The 15,454-nt window shown below is 53.0% G+C and overlaps 8 protein-coding genes across 8 annotated transcripts; 3 read left to right on the top strand and 5 right to left on the bottom strand.

Annotated features, from left to right (window-relative positions):
• Positions 1-408: 408 nt before the first annotated feature.
• On the bottom strand, positions 409-1,824 carry J4E79_007020 (uncharacterized protein; the record flags this gene model as incomplete). The annotated part of the gene is made up of 5 exons (XM_049355888.1): positions 409-825; positions 873-1,258; positions 1,311-1,467; positions 1,520-1,727; positions 1,781-1,824. 5 exons carry the CDS (start codon positions 1,822-1,824, stop codon positions 409-411), a joined length of 1,212 nt encoding a protein of 403 aa, XP_049209917.1.
• Positions 1,825-2,894: 1,070 nt separating this feature from the next.
• On the top strand, positions 2,895-3,256 carry J4E79_007019 (uncharacterized protein; the record flags this gene model as incomplete). The annotated part of the gene is made up of 2 exons (XM_049355887.1): positions 2,895-3,048; positions 3,102-3,256. The coding sequence occupies 2 exons, from the start codon at positions 2,895-2,897 to the stop codon at positions 3,254-3,256; spliced, it is 309 nt and encodes a 102-aa protein (XP_049209916.1).
• A 1,232-nt stretch (positions 3,257-4,488) lies between these two features.
• J4E79_007018 (uncharacterized protein) lies at positions 4,489-5,598 on the bottom strand (the record flags this gene model as incomplete). The annotated part of the gene is made up of 4 exons (XM_049355886.1): positions 4,489-5,058; positions 5,123-5,179; positions 5,242-5,397; positions 5,449-5,598. The coding sequence occupies 4 exons, from the start codon at positions 5,596-5,598 to the stop codon at positions 4,489-4,491; spliced, it is 933 nt and encodes a 310-aa protein (XP_049209915.1).
• A 2,462-nt stretch (positions 5,599-8,060) lies between these two features.
• J4E79_007017 (uncharacterized protein) lies at positions 8,061-8,921 on the bottom strand (the record flags this gene model as incomplete). The annotated part of the gene is made up of 3 exons (XM_049355885.1): positions 8,061-8,154; positions 8,202-8,271; positions 8,318-8,921. The coding sequence occupies 3 exons, from the start codon at positions 8,919-8,921 to the stop codon at positions 8,061-8,063; spliced, it is 768 nt and encodes a 255-aa protein (XP_049209914.1).
• Positions 8,922-9,765: 844 nt separating this feature from the next.
• Positions 9,766-11,350, top strand: J4E79_007016 (uncharacterized protein; the record flags this gene model as incomplete). Its single annotated transcript, XM_049355884.1, has 3 exons — positions 9,766-10,075; positions 10,123-11,093; positions 11,141-11,350. 3 exons carry the CDS (start codon positions 9,766-9,768, stop codon positions 11,348-11,350), a joined length of 1,491 nt encoding a protein of 496 aa, XP_049209913.1.
• Positions 11,351-11,422: 72 nt separating this feature from the next.
• J4E79_007015 (uncharacterized protein) lies at positions 11,423-12,459 on the bottom strand (the record flags this gene model as incomplete). Its single annotated transcript, XM_049355883.1, has 2 exons — positions 11,423-12,345; positions 12,423-12,459. The coding sequence occupies 2 exons, from the start codon at positions 12,457-12,459 to the stop codon at positions 11,423-11,425; spliced, it is 960 nt and encodes a 319-aa protein (XP_049209912.1).
• Positions 12,460-12,728: 269 nt separating this feature from the next.
• Positions 12,729-13,465, top strand: TVP23 (Golgi apparatus membrane protein tvp23; the record flags this gene model as incomplete). The annotated part of the gene is made up of 3 exons (XM_049355882.1): positions 12,729-12,825; positions 12,908-13,243; positions 13,311-13,465. The coding sequence occupies 3 exons, from the start codon at positions 12,729-12,731 to the stop codon at positions 13,463-13,465; spliced, it is 588 nt and encodes a 195-aa protein (XP_049209911.1).
• A 197-nt stretch (positions 13,466-13,662) lies between these two features.
• Positions 13,663-15,115, bottom strand: J4E79_007013 (uncharacterized protein; the record flags this gene model as incomplete). Its single annotated transcript, XM_049355881.1, has 4 exons — positions 13,663-14,017; positions 14,085-14,304; positions 14,393-14,740; positions 14,923-15,115. 4 exons carry the CDS (start codon positions 15,113-15,115, stop codon positions 13,663-13,665), a joined length of 1,116 nt encoding a protein of 371 aa, XP_049209910.1.
• Positions 15,116-15,454: the final 339 nt, after the last annotated feature.

Here is a 15,454-nt window from a genome sequence, read left to right as displayed (position 1 = left end):
TTGATTCGTGATCGCGTAGTCGGACTGAGTGGTTTGCCGAGCGTCTCGAGGCGTGTAGGGATCGTGGCGGCGGTGCAGTGAAATGCGCGTTCCGTCGTCAACCCGGTGGACGCGCCGCAGTGTTCAATCTAGGCTTCCCAGTTTTGCCAAGCCCCGCGCACGGTCCGCTTGCATCACCAGATGCGTCCTCCACCACACCAGGGCGACGGCAAATAGTAAACACTTGGACTTGCAGCATCACGCTTCAAACAATGGAATTCAGCCAATCAACTGTTTCTAGGTAGTGGGGCCTGGTCGCTATCTTCCAGGGGTATACTTGGGAAACGAGACCTCCGCTAATACTGCAGCAAACTCAACATGTTTGTAGGATCACGCCAGAAACAAGGAAAGTCGTCCAGAACTTCTCTCTCACTTCTGCACCGGCTCCGACGCCTTCTTCTCGAACTCTGCTCGCGCCTCCGCTTCCTTCATCTCGCGCACCTTGGCTAGCACAACTTCTCGGAAGATGGCGCCCTTCGCGATTCTGCTTAGGCGTCCAGGTCCCTTGCCTGTGTCTGCGTTCTCCTTGGTTGCCAAACTCTTGTCCTCGGAATGCGATGCGATGGCTTCGCCGGCTGCCTCGCGGGCGTTGGCGGGCACGTCTGCCTCGCCTGGTACATCCTCTTCCTCGTCTTCCTGCATCTTGAGCGCTTCGATGCGGTTGGCAAGCTTGACGAGCTCGATGCCGCGCTTGAGACGGGCCTTTGCCGCGTACGCCTTGATCTCTGGCACCAAGTTGTGGTCGGTAGCAGTGCTTCCGCTGAGCCACACGTGTTTGAGGGCAGCCTAGTATTGTTAGTGCATTCCAACAGACCCTGACTGCTTCATCGTACTTCACTGGTTGGTCGCTTGTCTGGGTTGGGCTCTAGCAGCTTCTTGATGAACTCCTTGGCCTCCGGGCTCACTTCCTTCCAGTAGCGCTCGTGGAAGATGACGCGACCGTTCTTGCATTCCTCAATTAGGTCTGCAAGGTTCTCTGACCGGAACGGCGAGTATCCGCACAGCAGTGTGTATGTGATGACGCCCATGGACCACATGTCAACGGGCTTTCCGTGACCCTTCTTGAGCATGACCTCAGGAGCAGCGTATCCGAATGAGCCAGCCATGGTGGTCAGGACTTCGCTCTTCGAGTCGAGCATCTTGGCGATACCGAAATCCGCAAGTACGAGGGAGGAGTTCGCGTCGCGTGTGAGGTACAACAGGTTCTCTGGCTTGAGATCTGTTGAGAATTAGCTGCTGTAGTCGCATCCGATCCGAGGCGGAGAATATACCTCTGTGAACGACATTGTTCTTGTGGAGGTAGTTGACTGCGTCGAGTACTTGGCGGATTGTCTCAGCGGCGTCCTTTTCTGTGAATTTGCCCTTTTCGCAAATGCGATCGAAGAGCTCTCCACCCGTCGCCAATTGGGTTACAATGTAGTACTTGTCCTGGCAGGTGTCAGCTCCACAGTCCCACAGAAGGGACCCGTATCGCGCGTACCCTTGACTCGAACCAATCGTGGAACTTGACAATGTGAGGGTGCTTCATGCGCTGCAGCATCTCCAACTCGTCGTACACCATCTGCTCGTTGCCGCGCACATTCTTCTTCAAGATGATCTTGACAGCGACCTTGCCCTCGGGGCAGTCAGCTTCGCGGACGATACCGTAGGTCCCGGCGCCGAGTGTCTTTCCGAAGCGGTATCGTGATCTGTGAATGGCATGTTCAGTACATGTCGGGGCGCAGGGCAGCAGGATACAGACTTGCGATCATAGCTGTCGGGCTGGCCGTGCAGCTTGTTGAGCATGTTTGTCACTAGACCAGCAGTCAGTCCTGGATATGGCAATGCGCACCGCAGGGAGGGAAGTACAACTCATGATGGGCGAGCTGGTAAGCAGTTATACGACTGCCGCGAGCGTCGTCTCAGGCTGAGGGTGAGATTTGGGGTGCCTATCAGGCGCGTTCAGCTGGTGGTGGGGTGGGTGAGGGGTAAGAAACAACAGTTAGGTAGCAATGCTGTCTTAGGAGCAAAAGGCAAGGCTGCAAAGGAAAGTCGTGAAAAGGAGGCACGGAATTGGACCGGGTCAGCAACAAAGGTCGAGCGTCTTGGAAGGCTTGCTGGAGTAGCACCTAGCCTGGCTGTGGGGCAGGCGCATTCCATGTTCGTGTCCGCCTCGCGGCCTCCAGGGTTTGAGCCTTTGAGGCGCAGCGCCAGCGGATGGCTCAAAACCTAGCAGCAGCCCTCAACGCTTTCTCCATGCCATATTTGTCAGGCTCAATTGACCACAGGTCGATGCTACCACGTACTATCAGATGAGTGGGCGGACATTGCATACACGTTCTGTTGCAGTATACACGCGTCGGGCAGGCTCAACAGGGACTGTCATCTTGACTCGCGAAGCATAGACATCTCTCTGCTCGCAGCTTCTTAATCATATTCTTAAGAGCCGAACAGTTAATCTCTCTTCTGGTACGAAAGAGGCCGTACTTTTCGTATATTCCCTAATGGTCTGCTCTAGTATGCCGACACCAACGGCCGCTAGACAATGCACAGTTGCATTCGCAGTATGACTCTACTGCAGCTTGAAGACGCGACCATTTCAATGCTCTCAGAATGCACGCGCCACAGCAGGTAGGGCCCAGTTCATGCCAAGAAGGAACCGCTCGTTTGGTCCCGCAGTCGCAACGCGCGCAGGTTTGCATGTGGAATTCCTACGTCATGCCCTCCCGTCTACATAATCTGGGCCTTGATCGACAAACACCCACCATACCACGCACATCACTTCTTTATTCTGCCAATTCTCCTCTGCAGCAGCACTACACACCAGTTCCCATACAAATTCTCTCACACAAACGAGCAACCGCACAATCTCCACTATGGCTGTGGGCATCTTCACCATCCTCGCTGGCTTGATCGCCTTGGCCGCCGGCTACTTCTACTTCTTCGGTATCTCCCCGGAGATGAAGCGCAAGATGGAGAAGCAAGCCCTCCAGACCATGGGCGAGAACAAGATGTCCTACATGGCCAAGGGTGAGTCTTTCCATACTCACAAACACCATGCCGCAAACACTAACACCTCCCAGACCAGATCAACAAGATCCCCACCTCCGACCAAGAAGACGTCAAGAACCTCAAGCAGGGCATCAGCAACCTCGCGGGTGGCGCCATGCAGAACCCCATTGGAGAGCAAGCTGGTGAAAGCGCTGATAGACTCACATCTCCGCTCACCGGTCGCTAATGCTTCTTCTTTTGTACAGTCCGAGCGGCGACCCAAGTCTGGGATCAGACCAAGGACGTATCGAAGAAGATCTCGGACCGGTTCCACTAGGAGGTGGTGAAGGCGTGTCTGAGGGCATTGCTCGAATGCCTTCGGGGATGGGTTATCGCATCCAAGGAGACGATTCAGCGAGACGCCCGGAAGAAATTGGAGTAGCGACACGACAGCAGAAGGCGAATGTTGGGCATACCCTCGGTAGGCGTTTAGTGGTTCCTTCGTTGCGCCTCTCACGGTGGCCTTTTCCTTGTATACCGTCCCGGCAGGTTTGCGCCGTACTCTCACGACCGTCATGACTCTCATAACGGCCTCCCATATCCCTAATGAAATTTTTCCCCGTCGTCTTGGTAGACCTGTTCCAAGCCCCTCATCATCCAACTTGTACCCCGCCACTCCACACCAGCCACGCGACACCCTCCCAGCCCAGAACGATCCCCCAGAACACAGCCTGAAACCTCACCTTCCTCGTCTTATGCTGGAAATAGTGCATGCCCGCCAATGCCCCCGGCCACCCTCCAACCACCGCCAGTGTGTGCAACGTCACTTCTTTGACCCTCCACTCCAAGTTCCGCGCCTGCATCTTATCGTAGCCATAGAAGAGGAACGTCACTCCGCTGATGAAGCCGGCGTAGATGAGCGAGTATACGGGTAACGCCGCGATAGTGTAGAGACGGATGAGCGTGACGGTGGGTAGGATGAGCGACGCGGTACCGCAGATGGTCGCGATGGTCAAGGGTCGGTGACGGGGACGCGCGCGTGGTGGCATTTTCACGATGGTCGGTGATGGCGTGAGAGAACCCGGGGGCTTGGGCGCATCGTGAGTCGGGAAGCAGCAGTATTGGCGACGTGCTGGTGAGAGATGGGCGAACGCGAGCGAAGCTTTGCCGATGCTCTGTCGATCTCCCGGGCCGTTGGCGGTTTGGTACTTGGACGGAAGAGGTATAGTTCTACCGGAGGGCTAGCGTGAGGTGGTCGATTCGGCTGCGGCTCTTTATCATCAGCTGTGCTGTTGACGTACACGGATTCACATGCATGGTGGTGCATTGCACAATCCAGGAGTTGATATAGGTTCAGCTATCGTTGCTCTGGACAGTATCACCACCCCCGAGGTACTACAATTGATATGGAGAACCCGCTCTACCCTACTTCACCCCTCCATCAACGCGAGATGAACCACAAGAAGGCTCTTTGGCATTTTACGCGTAGAGCTGGCGACGGACCGGCGCCTGAAGTCCAGACTTTGCTTCATCTTTGATGTCGTACGGCCCATATCTCCGACCGTCATACGTATGCACCCAATATCGCTTGGTACCCTCTGATGAGACACCCGTCTCTGCCGGGACTTCCACCACGTACCTCCTAGTATCCCACAAGGCACTGATCGACTTGGCATGTTCCCAATTGCTGCTCAGAAATTCCGCATATTCCGCATCCTCCTCCTCGTCCTCGTCCGCAGACGGCGAATCACTGTCCCTATCAAGGAGATCTCCGCACGATGGAGCGTCGGTGCCTTCGTTTGCTGGCATTGACTCAAACGGTCCATCTCTCAGCGCGGCAGTTCGCTTGACATCTTCTTCGGAGTTTTCCTTTTTTTCCAGTCCTTCCATCTCATCTGTCGTACTAAGAGTGAACTGCCTCTTCAGGTTCTCGATATCCTCCAATACGTGTCTGTATTGGTTGTTTGAGTCTGACTCATCGAACCAGGCCGTCTTCTCGAGCTTTTCCGCAAACGCCAAAAGACTGTCCGCATCAAGGATGTCTCGCCGCTGCCCTCCGGTCAGTACGTCTCTTCCAGCACCGGGATGAATTAAATCCTTGCTGCAAACTTACGGATGTGACTCGCTGACCGTCTTTTCCGCGAGCGTCTGTGCGATAGGAGTTGGGTGTCTGCGTTGAGTAAGTAAGGTTTCCAGAAATGTGTTCTGGTAAGAGTAAGATTTGGAACTTACTGCACTCAACGGCGTAGCAAGAGCCCTGAGCATATCATCATATCCGAGGTATACCGCTGCTTCTTTGTCGAGTTCGCATCTTTCCAAGCAAAACATCGCGATATTCCACTCGGCCTCGGTTTCGTGGGAGAGAGTGCTAACGCATTTCTTCGCACACTACGTGTCGTCAGACTTCATATACTGCTGAGATCTACTCTCAAATCATACATCGGTATCGGCTTTGCTTTGGGATACGGGGCCACTGGGCTGGGCTTTCGTAATCTCAATGTCGGAAGTTTGCTGTGGGTCGGGTGCCTGTGCAGTGACTGCAACAGCAGTGCACAGGACAGCACCGAGGATATTGGTGAGGGGCTTCATGTTAAAGGAGATGATTTGTGAAGGTTCGCGGCTGACTGCTTATTTAAATAGATTTGAACCCTTTTGAAGGGCCTGTGTGAGATCGCTTCAGTGCGGAGAGCGTAGAGGGGGTGTAGTCCCTGAACCCTTGAGTGATGGCTTGATCCATTGAACTCCATGCCCTATCCAATGAGCCATCGTCAAAACGCTCAACATCCTGAAGACGCGCGTCTCCATTCAGCGATCAGACGATAGCCATGTGCAAAAGAAGAAAACCGTATGGAGAAGAGTGAGTGTTCTGGGCTTAGATACCCATGTGGTTTGGTGTACGCTCGTCATCGAACTTGTACTTTGGTGGGTCAATGTTTTCGAATGCCAGAGCCGCTGAACGCCTCGTTAGAAAGCTACAACATGCATGCACCTCAGTACACCAAAACATTTGATAACAACGCAAACCACCCCCCTCTCAACACCCCAGACGCTTCAGATGCTCCGGAAGATCCATGACATCACGCGGATGCTCCCTCATAAACTCATCCGCCACGCGCTCACAGTCCTTCGCCTGCAACACAAACATCGCCCGCCACGTCTCAGTAGGCTGCTCAGCATACTACCCCATCGTCAGCACACGCAAGTCCCTAACCACACCCACAGAATGCTCAGACGTTTATCCTGGTCCCACTCACGTTCGGATTCTCCTTGCAAGCCTTCAAGCAGCGGATGTAATTCCAATCTCCCTCGCCGCCTCGGCGAGCTTTGTATTTGAGCGTGTCTATGCAGTAGTTGTAGCACTAGGTTTTGTTAGGCGATTTTTTCATGCAGGGGGGGATTTAGTGTTCTTGACGTACCTGTTTGAGGGGTGTTGTGGGTTCGAGATCTGCGAGAGGGATTGTGTCGGGGTTTTGACGCAGCTGGGATTCGGATAGGTGGACGGAGGCGGTGGCGGCGGCGCACAGGGCTAGGCGGAGGATGGTGATGTGAAGCTTCATGGTGGCGTGGATGGTATGTTGAATCTATGAGCTGAGGAGTCTTAAGTTTGGTGTTGGAAGTATTTTATGCTATTGTGTGAGGGATATGGAATGGTTTTGCGGTTTGCGAACCCATGGTTGAAATTCGGTACTACCAGAGTCACACACATCCAATACCCTGTCCACCCATTGCTGCAATATGACCACTTATTTTGGGGTACGGGAAGGTAAAATCAAGAAGATACATTGCTGCCATATACGAAGCTCGTCATGGCAACGCTCTAACAAAGCTGCAACCTCCCTTCATCCTCACGCATGACCGGCACGCCCGACACCCTTCGAAGCCCTCATGGCCTACTAACAGGACCTTGATAAAATTTCCTCAGCACCTTCTCCTCCTCATCCGTAATCCTCCTCTGGATCTTATTCCTCAAAATCTCAATCTGACGATCATACTCCCACCGCGGCGTATCCGCACCCCTCATACCAATGAACCTCGCAAACATCCTCATCTTAATCTTTAACCGTTCCAGCTCACCTAGTTTACAGTTCTCGGGCAAGGTATCGCTGGCGTCTAAGAAGGGTTGTTGCCAGTTCATTGTCTGGGGATATTGGTTTGTGAGGTCTGTTGAATGTGTTTGGGAATAGTAGGCAGCTAGCGCGTCGAGTTGCGCTTCGGTGAGGAGGAAAAGATCGAGCATTGTAGAGGGGAACTCGGGTGCAGGTATCCCTGTCTCCACGTGCACTATGGGGGCGATGGTGAGGCGCATTTCGGCGATTTTATTTGCGAGGGCTTGGTTGCGGTTCCATGGTGACATCTTTCTTGCTATTCGTCTTTGCACAATGCTCGATGTAGGACTTATTGCTTTGTTGATTCCGTTTGTATTGCTCATGCGTCGGTTAGGCATATGTTCGTTTGGTAAAGAGATTCTGGTCGGGCAAGGGCTTGCTGAAAGGAGAAAGTTTGCTGCGGGAGGACGTGTGCGACGATATTTGGTATGAACCAGCCGGGAGTGTGTAGCATGCAGGGTTGAGGGGTCGCCGTAGTATATAAAGGCGACACAAACGGGCGTGGCGGCTGTCAGAAGAATGGGTTTTGTTGGAGCTTTGCTCTTTGTTAAGACACCGCCGCTCAAGACTTGCTCTTCTGACTCCCAGTATCTCGTGAAGAGTATAATCTTTGTCTTTCTTCTGTCACGTGTCCATTGTTCCCGTGTGGATGATGGAAGGTTGCTGCTGCACAATGTTGCGCATTCATGGCAGTGATGGTAGTGCTTGATGAAGGCGGGGGGCTGATCACCCTTGTTGAGGATGCGGTGGCGTGTTGGCTGACATTGTGATGCGTTGGCAAATCTTTCATGATCTGAACGCCGCTGTACAGCTCCGTTTCAGACACAGCCAGCGGTGAATTGTCAACCTCTTCGTTTTCGAAAACTGTGGTGGGGTTAGATAATGGGAATGAAGGCCTTGGATGCGTCAGGTATCTGAAGGCAGAGAGCTTTAAAGAAGGAGGCCTCAAGCGTCGAGAATGGCTTGGAGAGACATATCGTTCTCGGCGCCACCAACTGGCTCGGTATTTTTCCAGAACTTGCTCAAGTGCCTTGAACCACTGTGAAGGTGTTAGCACGTACTTGGAATTTTGAGACATCGTCTTACCTGTCGCATAATATGGTGACGATGCGGTGTCCTGGACCAAGTGTCTTTGCAAGTTTCGTGGCAGCGACGCCTTCAATAAGTCAGTGCCGCCTGCTGTTGAACGCTTCACAACTTACAGTTCACAGCACTAGAGCTTCCAACAAAGATGCCATCGTGCTCAACCAACCAGCGCGCCATGGAAATTGCTTGGTCGTCGTTAACCCTGATGGCATCGTCGATCAGCTCCCTACCAACGTCGAAGTTGTGAGTCACTCTGTTGATGCCGATCCCTTCAACGATTGTGTCCACTTGGTGTCGCCGCCGCGTTCCTTCTCTTTCCTTGGGGTCGAACATAACACCGTACTTGACGCGGTTGAACAAGCCGCTGCCAGGGGGATCCGCAAGGACGACCCTGATGTCGGGTAATTTGGACTTCAGGAATAACGCTACTCCAGAGATAGTTCCTCCGGTGCCAGCGCCACTAACGAAAGCATCCACACAACGCCCAGTTTGCTCGTAGATCTCAGGTCCCGTGCCAGTGAAGTGTGCGCGCCAGTTGGCTTCCGTTTCGAATTGATCGGCGAACAGTCCTCTCCCAGGCTTTTCGGAACTTGCAGTGTGCTCCTCTGCTCGCGATCGTGCGAGGTTGACGAATTGTTTCTGGTCCACGATAGGCGCCGGGCGCACTCTTTCTACTTCAGCACCAAGCTTCAGCAGGAGATCTGACTTCTCGATTGCCATGTCGTTTGGCATGCAGCTTCGCTTGTCAGCCAACACACCTCTGAGTCAGATGACGACTTACATGTGTGCTTTGTAGCCTCTTGCTCTGCAAATAGCGGCTAATGATATGCCAGTGCTCCCAACCGTGCCTTCGTATATGGTGTCACCAGAGTGTGGGATCAAAAGACCCTTCTCTTCAGCCTGTTATGAGAATCAGCAAACATAAATGATATAGACGGGAGGCGGAGTAGAGTCTTCTCTTACCATCTCGATGATGCTTAGAGCGACTCTGTCTTTTGGACTGTTGCCGGCTCCGTTGAGAAACTGTGGCTCACGTTAGCGAACGTTCGAGCCAAATTCACGTAAGTTTTCTACCTCAGCTTTTGCAAGTATGTCACATCCCGTGAATTCGGAAAGTGACTTGATTCTGATGAGGGGCGTGTCGCCGATGCATCCTTCGATGCCTTCCTTGATGTTGACTGCGCCGTGTCCACCACCGAACTCCAGTAAACTCTTCTTCAACGTTTCTAAGTCATTAATCTTTGCGAGTTGCGATAGCCATTTTTGCTGCTGTGCCAGAAGTTGGTCTGCATTGTCTATTCCTTCTATCGATCTCTTTTTGTTGTATGCAGTCGTCAGAGCAATCCCTAGCAGCAAAGCGCCTAAGAGGTAATATTTGGAGCGATCCACCATTTTTCAAAAGTTGGGGAGTTGTGGCGTGCAGTTTGCAGAGTTGACGCGATCGGAGCTGGTGGTATCCCCGTCTTGGCGCGGCTGCCCGCAAAGCTCACCACGTGCATTCGCGCGGAAGACCACTGCCACCACTGCTGTCGCGACGCATTCGCGACAATTGTCTCTGGCGCCAATGGACTCGCCGCTCGCCACGCAGCTCTTCCGCCAGCTGTTCTCGCATCGAGCGTCGCAATGTCTTGCCCGCGGAGCCCGGCCAGCGCTCGCAGGCGCCCGCATACCACACCACCAAAGACGAGGCAAGGCCACACGGTTGGGTGAGGGTGAAACGAAGCGCGAGAGCAGATGGACACCGAGAAAGAATGCATTCCCTCATGAGAGGACGGAAGAGTTTGAGAGATACCCAATGGTCACAGCGGACATGCTGCGGAGTAGGAGAGAAAGACCGCGCAGAGTCAAGATGTTGTTGCGCGACTTCATAGAAGGTTGGGACTCTTACATGTGGTGTATTACTATACTAATAGATGTATAGACAGCTTATACAACCCCAATTACGGCTACTTCTCCAAGCAAGTAGTCATCTTCTCTCCGGGCGATCCATTCGACTTCAACTCCATGGGCTCCGAGCACGAATTCTTCCAGCAGCTGCGGCACCGCTATACCGCCTTCGAAGACGATCTCGATTACCAAGAACCGAACGACCTACGCCAGCTCTGGCATACGCCGACCGAACTCTTCTCGCCCTACTACGGAGAAGCAATCGCACGCTACCTCGTAGAGGACTACAAGTACAATTTCTACCCATACCATGATTTGAACATATACGAAATGGGCGCGGGTAACGGTACAATGATGTTGAACATCCTCGACTTCATAAGAGACGTGCACCCAGACGTGTACGAGCGCACCAAGTTCAAGATCATCGAGATCTCCAGTCAACTGGCCGACCTACAACAGAAGGGTCTGGGGCACTCAGCGTATGCACGAGGTCACTCCGACAAGGTGGAAATCATAAATCGCAGTGTTTTTGACTGGAACATCTACGTCTCTTCCCCCTGCTACTTCCTCGCATTGGAAGTCTTCGACAACTTCGCACACGATGCCCTAAAGTACGACTTCGAAACGGGCCTCCCATATCAATCCCACGTCGTCATAGATCCTCGTGGAGAGCTCTTCGAATACTACTCGCGCACCATAGACCCCCTCGTTACTCAATTCCTCGAGCGCAGACACGCTGCCTGTACCACATACCCGCACCCGCTGCAAGGCTCGCGACTCATGAACAACCTGAAGAGCTTGGTACCGTTCCGCTCTAATATGAGCATGCCGGAGTACATCCCAACGCGGCTGATGCAGTTCTTCTACATGCTGTATGAGAAGTTTCCAAACCACAAGTTGATTAGCAGCGACTTCCACAAGCTGGGCGATGCGGTCGAAGGTATCAATGCGCCTGTTGTGCAAACGAGGTATAAGAGGCAGATGATTCCTGTTTCGACACCTCTTGTAAGTTTGGTCTGTTGTGTTGTAAGACAACTACTAATACACTCCAGGTGCACCAAGGCTACTTTGACATTCTCTTCCCCACTGACTTCGAAGTCATGGAACCAATGTACACGTCGATAACCGGACGCTTTGCACGAACATACCTACACGAAGATTTCATGGCCGGCAGAGCAGATATTGCGGAGACAACGACGAAGAATGGTGATAACCCCTTGCTGAGCTGGTACAAGAACGCCAGTGTCATGATTACGGTATAGATCAAAGCCATACGATCCTATCACGGTCATCCTGTAGGAGAACAATATGAAGATGCCAACATGCATTGGCAGCTACTCAGGCTCCTGTCCCTTCCATGTCTCCTTGACAGCACTTACATCCATCTCACATACCTCAGCATGTCTCAGTATCGCATGCGCCTTCTTCACGACTGGCGCATCAATCATCTTGCCATCCAATGTCCAGGCCCCTCGTCCAGCTTTGCTTGCCTTCTCATCCGCTATGACTACCCTTGTCGCCCACTCGAGCTCCTTCTCCCCGGGGCTGAACGCTTTATGACACACGGCGACTTGACTTGGGTGTATGCATTGCTTGCCGTTGAACCCGAGCCCTTTGCCATTCAAACACTCTTCCTCCAGTGTCTTGAGCCCCTGCTCGCCCTTGTAGCTCGTACATACCAAGTCAATAGTACTAGGAAGTCTGGCAGCCCTCGCCGCCGTCGCAATCGCACTCCTTGCATACAGGAACTCCATAAGCGAAGGTGTACGTGTGAGACTCATATCCTTTGCAAAGTCCTCTGCCGCAAAGACAAGCCCCGAAATATACGGCGAAGCAGCGCAAATCTCACTCAGATTCTGGATCGCCCTTGCGCTCTCTATCAGCGCTATTATGCGTACTGGCTCCCTCTTCCCTTGTGTCCCTGCACTAGGATGGCGGTCGGGCGAGAGATGCCGTATCACGTCCGTGACGAAATGCAGGTCTGCAGCGCTTTCGCACTTGGGCAGCATGATGGCATCGAGGTGCTCGCCTTTGAGCACTTCGGTCAGGTCATCCAGCGCGAGGCCTGTGTCTACGCTGTTTATCCTTACGCACATCTCTTTTATGCCGGCGGGTCGGGGCTTGTTGAGGATGGAACGGAGGTTGGAGCGCGCTTCGGGCTTCATGTGCGGGGCGACGCTGTCTTCGAGGTCGTAGGTTACGTTGTCGGCGGTCATGGCGAAGGACTTTTCGAGCATGCGCTTGGAGGAGGAGGGCACTGTGAGGAGTATTAGTATGGTACTGGTGGAACTGCTTGTATGGTATGTCAATGTGAATGGAGTGGTGATGGTATACCGTACATGCACGCCCTCCGTATAATTGGCGCCGCCATCCTGATTTAGAATTGACTGAATTACTTCCTCCGAGATACCTGTCTCAACCACAAAAGTAAAGAAGCCTCAATGGCAGAAAGTCATATAGCCGTTACACACCTCGGGCACTCTCGCTAGCCTATGACGTGCGGGGAAGTCGCAGCTCCACCAAAGCTCCCCCCAAACGCCGATCGCCGACGCGTCCCTGAGAAAGCCACGTGAAGCTGATCTTCACACGTCTCGGACTGTTTCCCCCAGCACCACGCACACCCCGACGGCACCAGAAACCATGGAGAACGCACAACAAGAGCCGGCGCCTGGTTCGCTGAGCTGGAGACTAAGCAGTCATCCCATCACGCTGCTTACCTTCCTCGCCTTTCGCATCTGTATGTTATCCCAACCTCCAAGCTACAGACACCACATGCATACATGCCCAGTATATCACCTTCACAGCTGACCCTCCCCCAGCCTCCCTACTAGTCTACCTCCTCGGCCTCCGCCTCCTCACCGCAAACTTCGTCATGATCTTCATCATCACCATCCTGCTCCTCGCAATGGACTTCTACTACCTCAAGAACATTGCCGGCCGCCGCCTCGTCGGCCTCCGCTGGTGGAATGAAGTCGACGCCAACACGGGAGACGGGCGCTGGGTGTTTGAGAGTCTGGATCCGGAAACGGGGCGCCAGATCAATGCGACGGATAAGCGCTTCTTTTGGCTCGCGCTGTATGCGCAGCCTGTGTTGTGGGTGCTGCTGGCGATTGTGGCGCTCGTCAGCTTGGAGTTTATTTGGTTGACGCTTGTTGGTATGTGGAGGCATTTTCTCTTGATAGGGATATGAGAAGGAGAAATGTGCTAACATGTATGTCACAGTTATCGCGCTCGTCCTTACCATCACGAATACCCTCGCCTTCTCCCGATGCGACAAGTTCAGCCAAGCGACGGGCTTCGCCTCAAACGCAATGTACGGTTCGGGTCTCGCGAGGAACCTGGCTGGCGGCATGATCTCTGGGCTGTTCAGGCGGTGATACACGGACGTTTTGGTGTTTGCGCGAATTTCTCGTTTCTCTCCTCTTGCTGTTGAGACGAAAGCAGGAGAGTCTTGTACGACTAGGCATATGGTCTATTACTTGGAGTCTACCCAGGGCGTCTATGATACCCTATATCGATTTATCAAATCGAGTTGAATGTTCTACGGAGCTATGGTCTGGGGTGTTGTGCTGGCTCAATAGCCTCTCTCGCGGTTCACCTCGTTGATCAGTTTGCCGTTACTTCGGTCCCTCTTTATGTTTTCAACCAGCAACTGGAACGCGCGGTCGGCGTATGCATCTGACGCTCCACTGCAGTGCGGTGTGATCAGCACATTTGGTGCATCCCACAGCGGATCATCCTTAGGCAGAGGTTCAGGGTCAGTAACGTCAAGGGCCGCACCACTAATATGTTCCTTCTCCAGAGCAGTGATGAGAGCCTTCTGGTCGATGATTTGCCCCCGCGCGATGTTCGCGATGTAGGTGCCCTTTGGATTGGACTTATGCAGGAGCTCAAATTCCTCGGTGGAGAGGAGATGCGTTGTCGCTTTCCTAGTTCATGTGTTAGTGGAAAATGATCCCATCGTCTCTCTTTACGTGACGCGGGCAGGTTACTCACGTTAGCGGCACAGCAACGACTAACAGGTCGATTTCCTGCTTCAAGAACTCGTGCACATCTTCTTTGCTAGTTCCGCTGTACCACGCGCTGGGAATACTGCCATCAGGATCGCCAGTTCCAGGGACGATGTACCCGTTGTCGTGCTTGGACTCTGGGGTTTTGCGTGGTGAGGCTGTGTAGGCTATTACGTCCATGCCCATTGCCTTTGCTACGTGAGCGACTGCCGTGGATTAGCATAGCTTCCATATGCGGCAGGTATGCTAGCAGAAGTTGTGTCTCTCCGTCTTTTCGAAGTTCATCAAACATACCTTGTCGACCAATGCTACCGTACCCCAATACACCCACTCTCTTCCCCACCCGATCACTGACACTAAGCCCCACCTTCTGGTCCCAAACCCTGTTCTTTTGGTTGTCATAAAGCTTAGTGTAGCTATGACTGTGCACCAAGTTCATCATGATGACCCATTCGGCAATCTGCGGGCCATGAACGCCATTAGCAGAGCACAGCGGGATCTTAGAGTCAGTGTAGATAGGGTGGCTGGAAACGTGGTTTGTGCCTGCAGAGAAGAATTGGATGAGCTTGGTGTTTGGAATGGAGGATGCGGATTCCGGGAGCCAGGATAGCGTCGCAATATAGGTTGCGCGCTTGATGTCGTCTGGGATGATATTAGCCACGTTGTGTAACAGGTGTAATCGCGGGAAGCATGGAAGCTCTGCAGCTGCAGATGGTTGTGCTTGTTGGGCAGCTGGTAACGCGCGGACCCATCATCTCGGTCTCGATCTCTTCTTCAGGACAACCAATACTCTGCAAATGTGTGTGTGTCTACTGCCAACTAACCTTCAGGTGCGTCCATCTCCGACTTGCCACCCTCCCACTTGACTTGGAAGTACTTCACTTCCACATCGTCAAAAGCTTCTCTGAGAGTTTTCAAACCACGCTCGCATAGCTCTTGAGGCCAGTGCAATGCGCACAGCACAAGCTCCTTCTCTTTCGATGCATTTCGAGACGGTAAATCTGGACCACCTCCCATCGCGACCATGCTAGCTTGCAGACGAGTACCGGGTTTGAACTTTGGGTCTAAGGAAGAGCTGTACGGTGCGATATGCGAATTGATCGTGTTGGCGATGGCGGAAGTCGGAAGTCGTACCTCGTTGCTTGGTAATGACGATGGAAGTGGGGATGGAGTCGGTACGTATACCTAGGTACGCTACATGGTGGGGTATCGCCTTCCTTACCCTTCGCCCTGACCCTTGAAGTCATGACGTTGTTTAGATCCTTCAAGTCTAGAACACGCTCACGTTTTTGTGCCATTTGTTGCGACTCCGTTACTTAACTTTGCCAATAATGCTTTCTGGGGAAGTAGGAGTAA

This window comes from Alternaria viburni (genome assembly GCF_023758015.1).
Source record: "Alternaria viburni strain BMP 2772 chromosome Unknown scaffold_14, whole genome shotgun sequence".
Classification (NCBI taxonomy): domain Eukaryota; kingdom Fungi; phylum Ascomycota; class Dothideomycetes; order Pleosporales; family Pleosporaceae; genus Alternaria; species Alternaria viburni.
The sequence above is the reverse complement of the archived record's forward strand: the minus strand, read 5'-3'. Positions and strand labels throughout refer to the sequence as shown.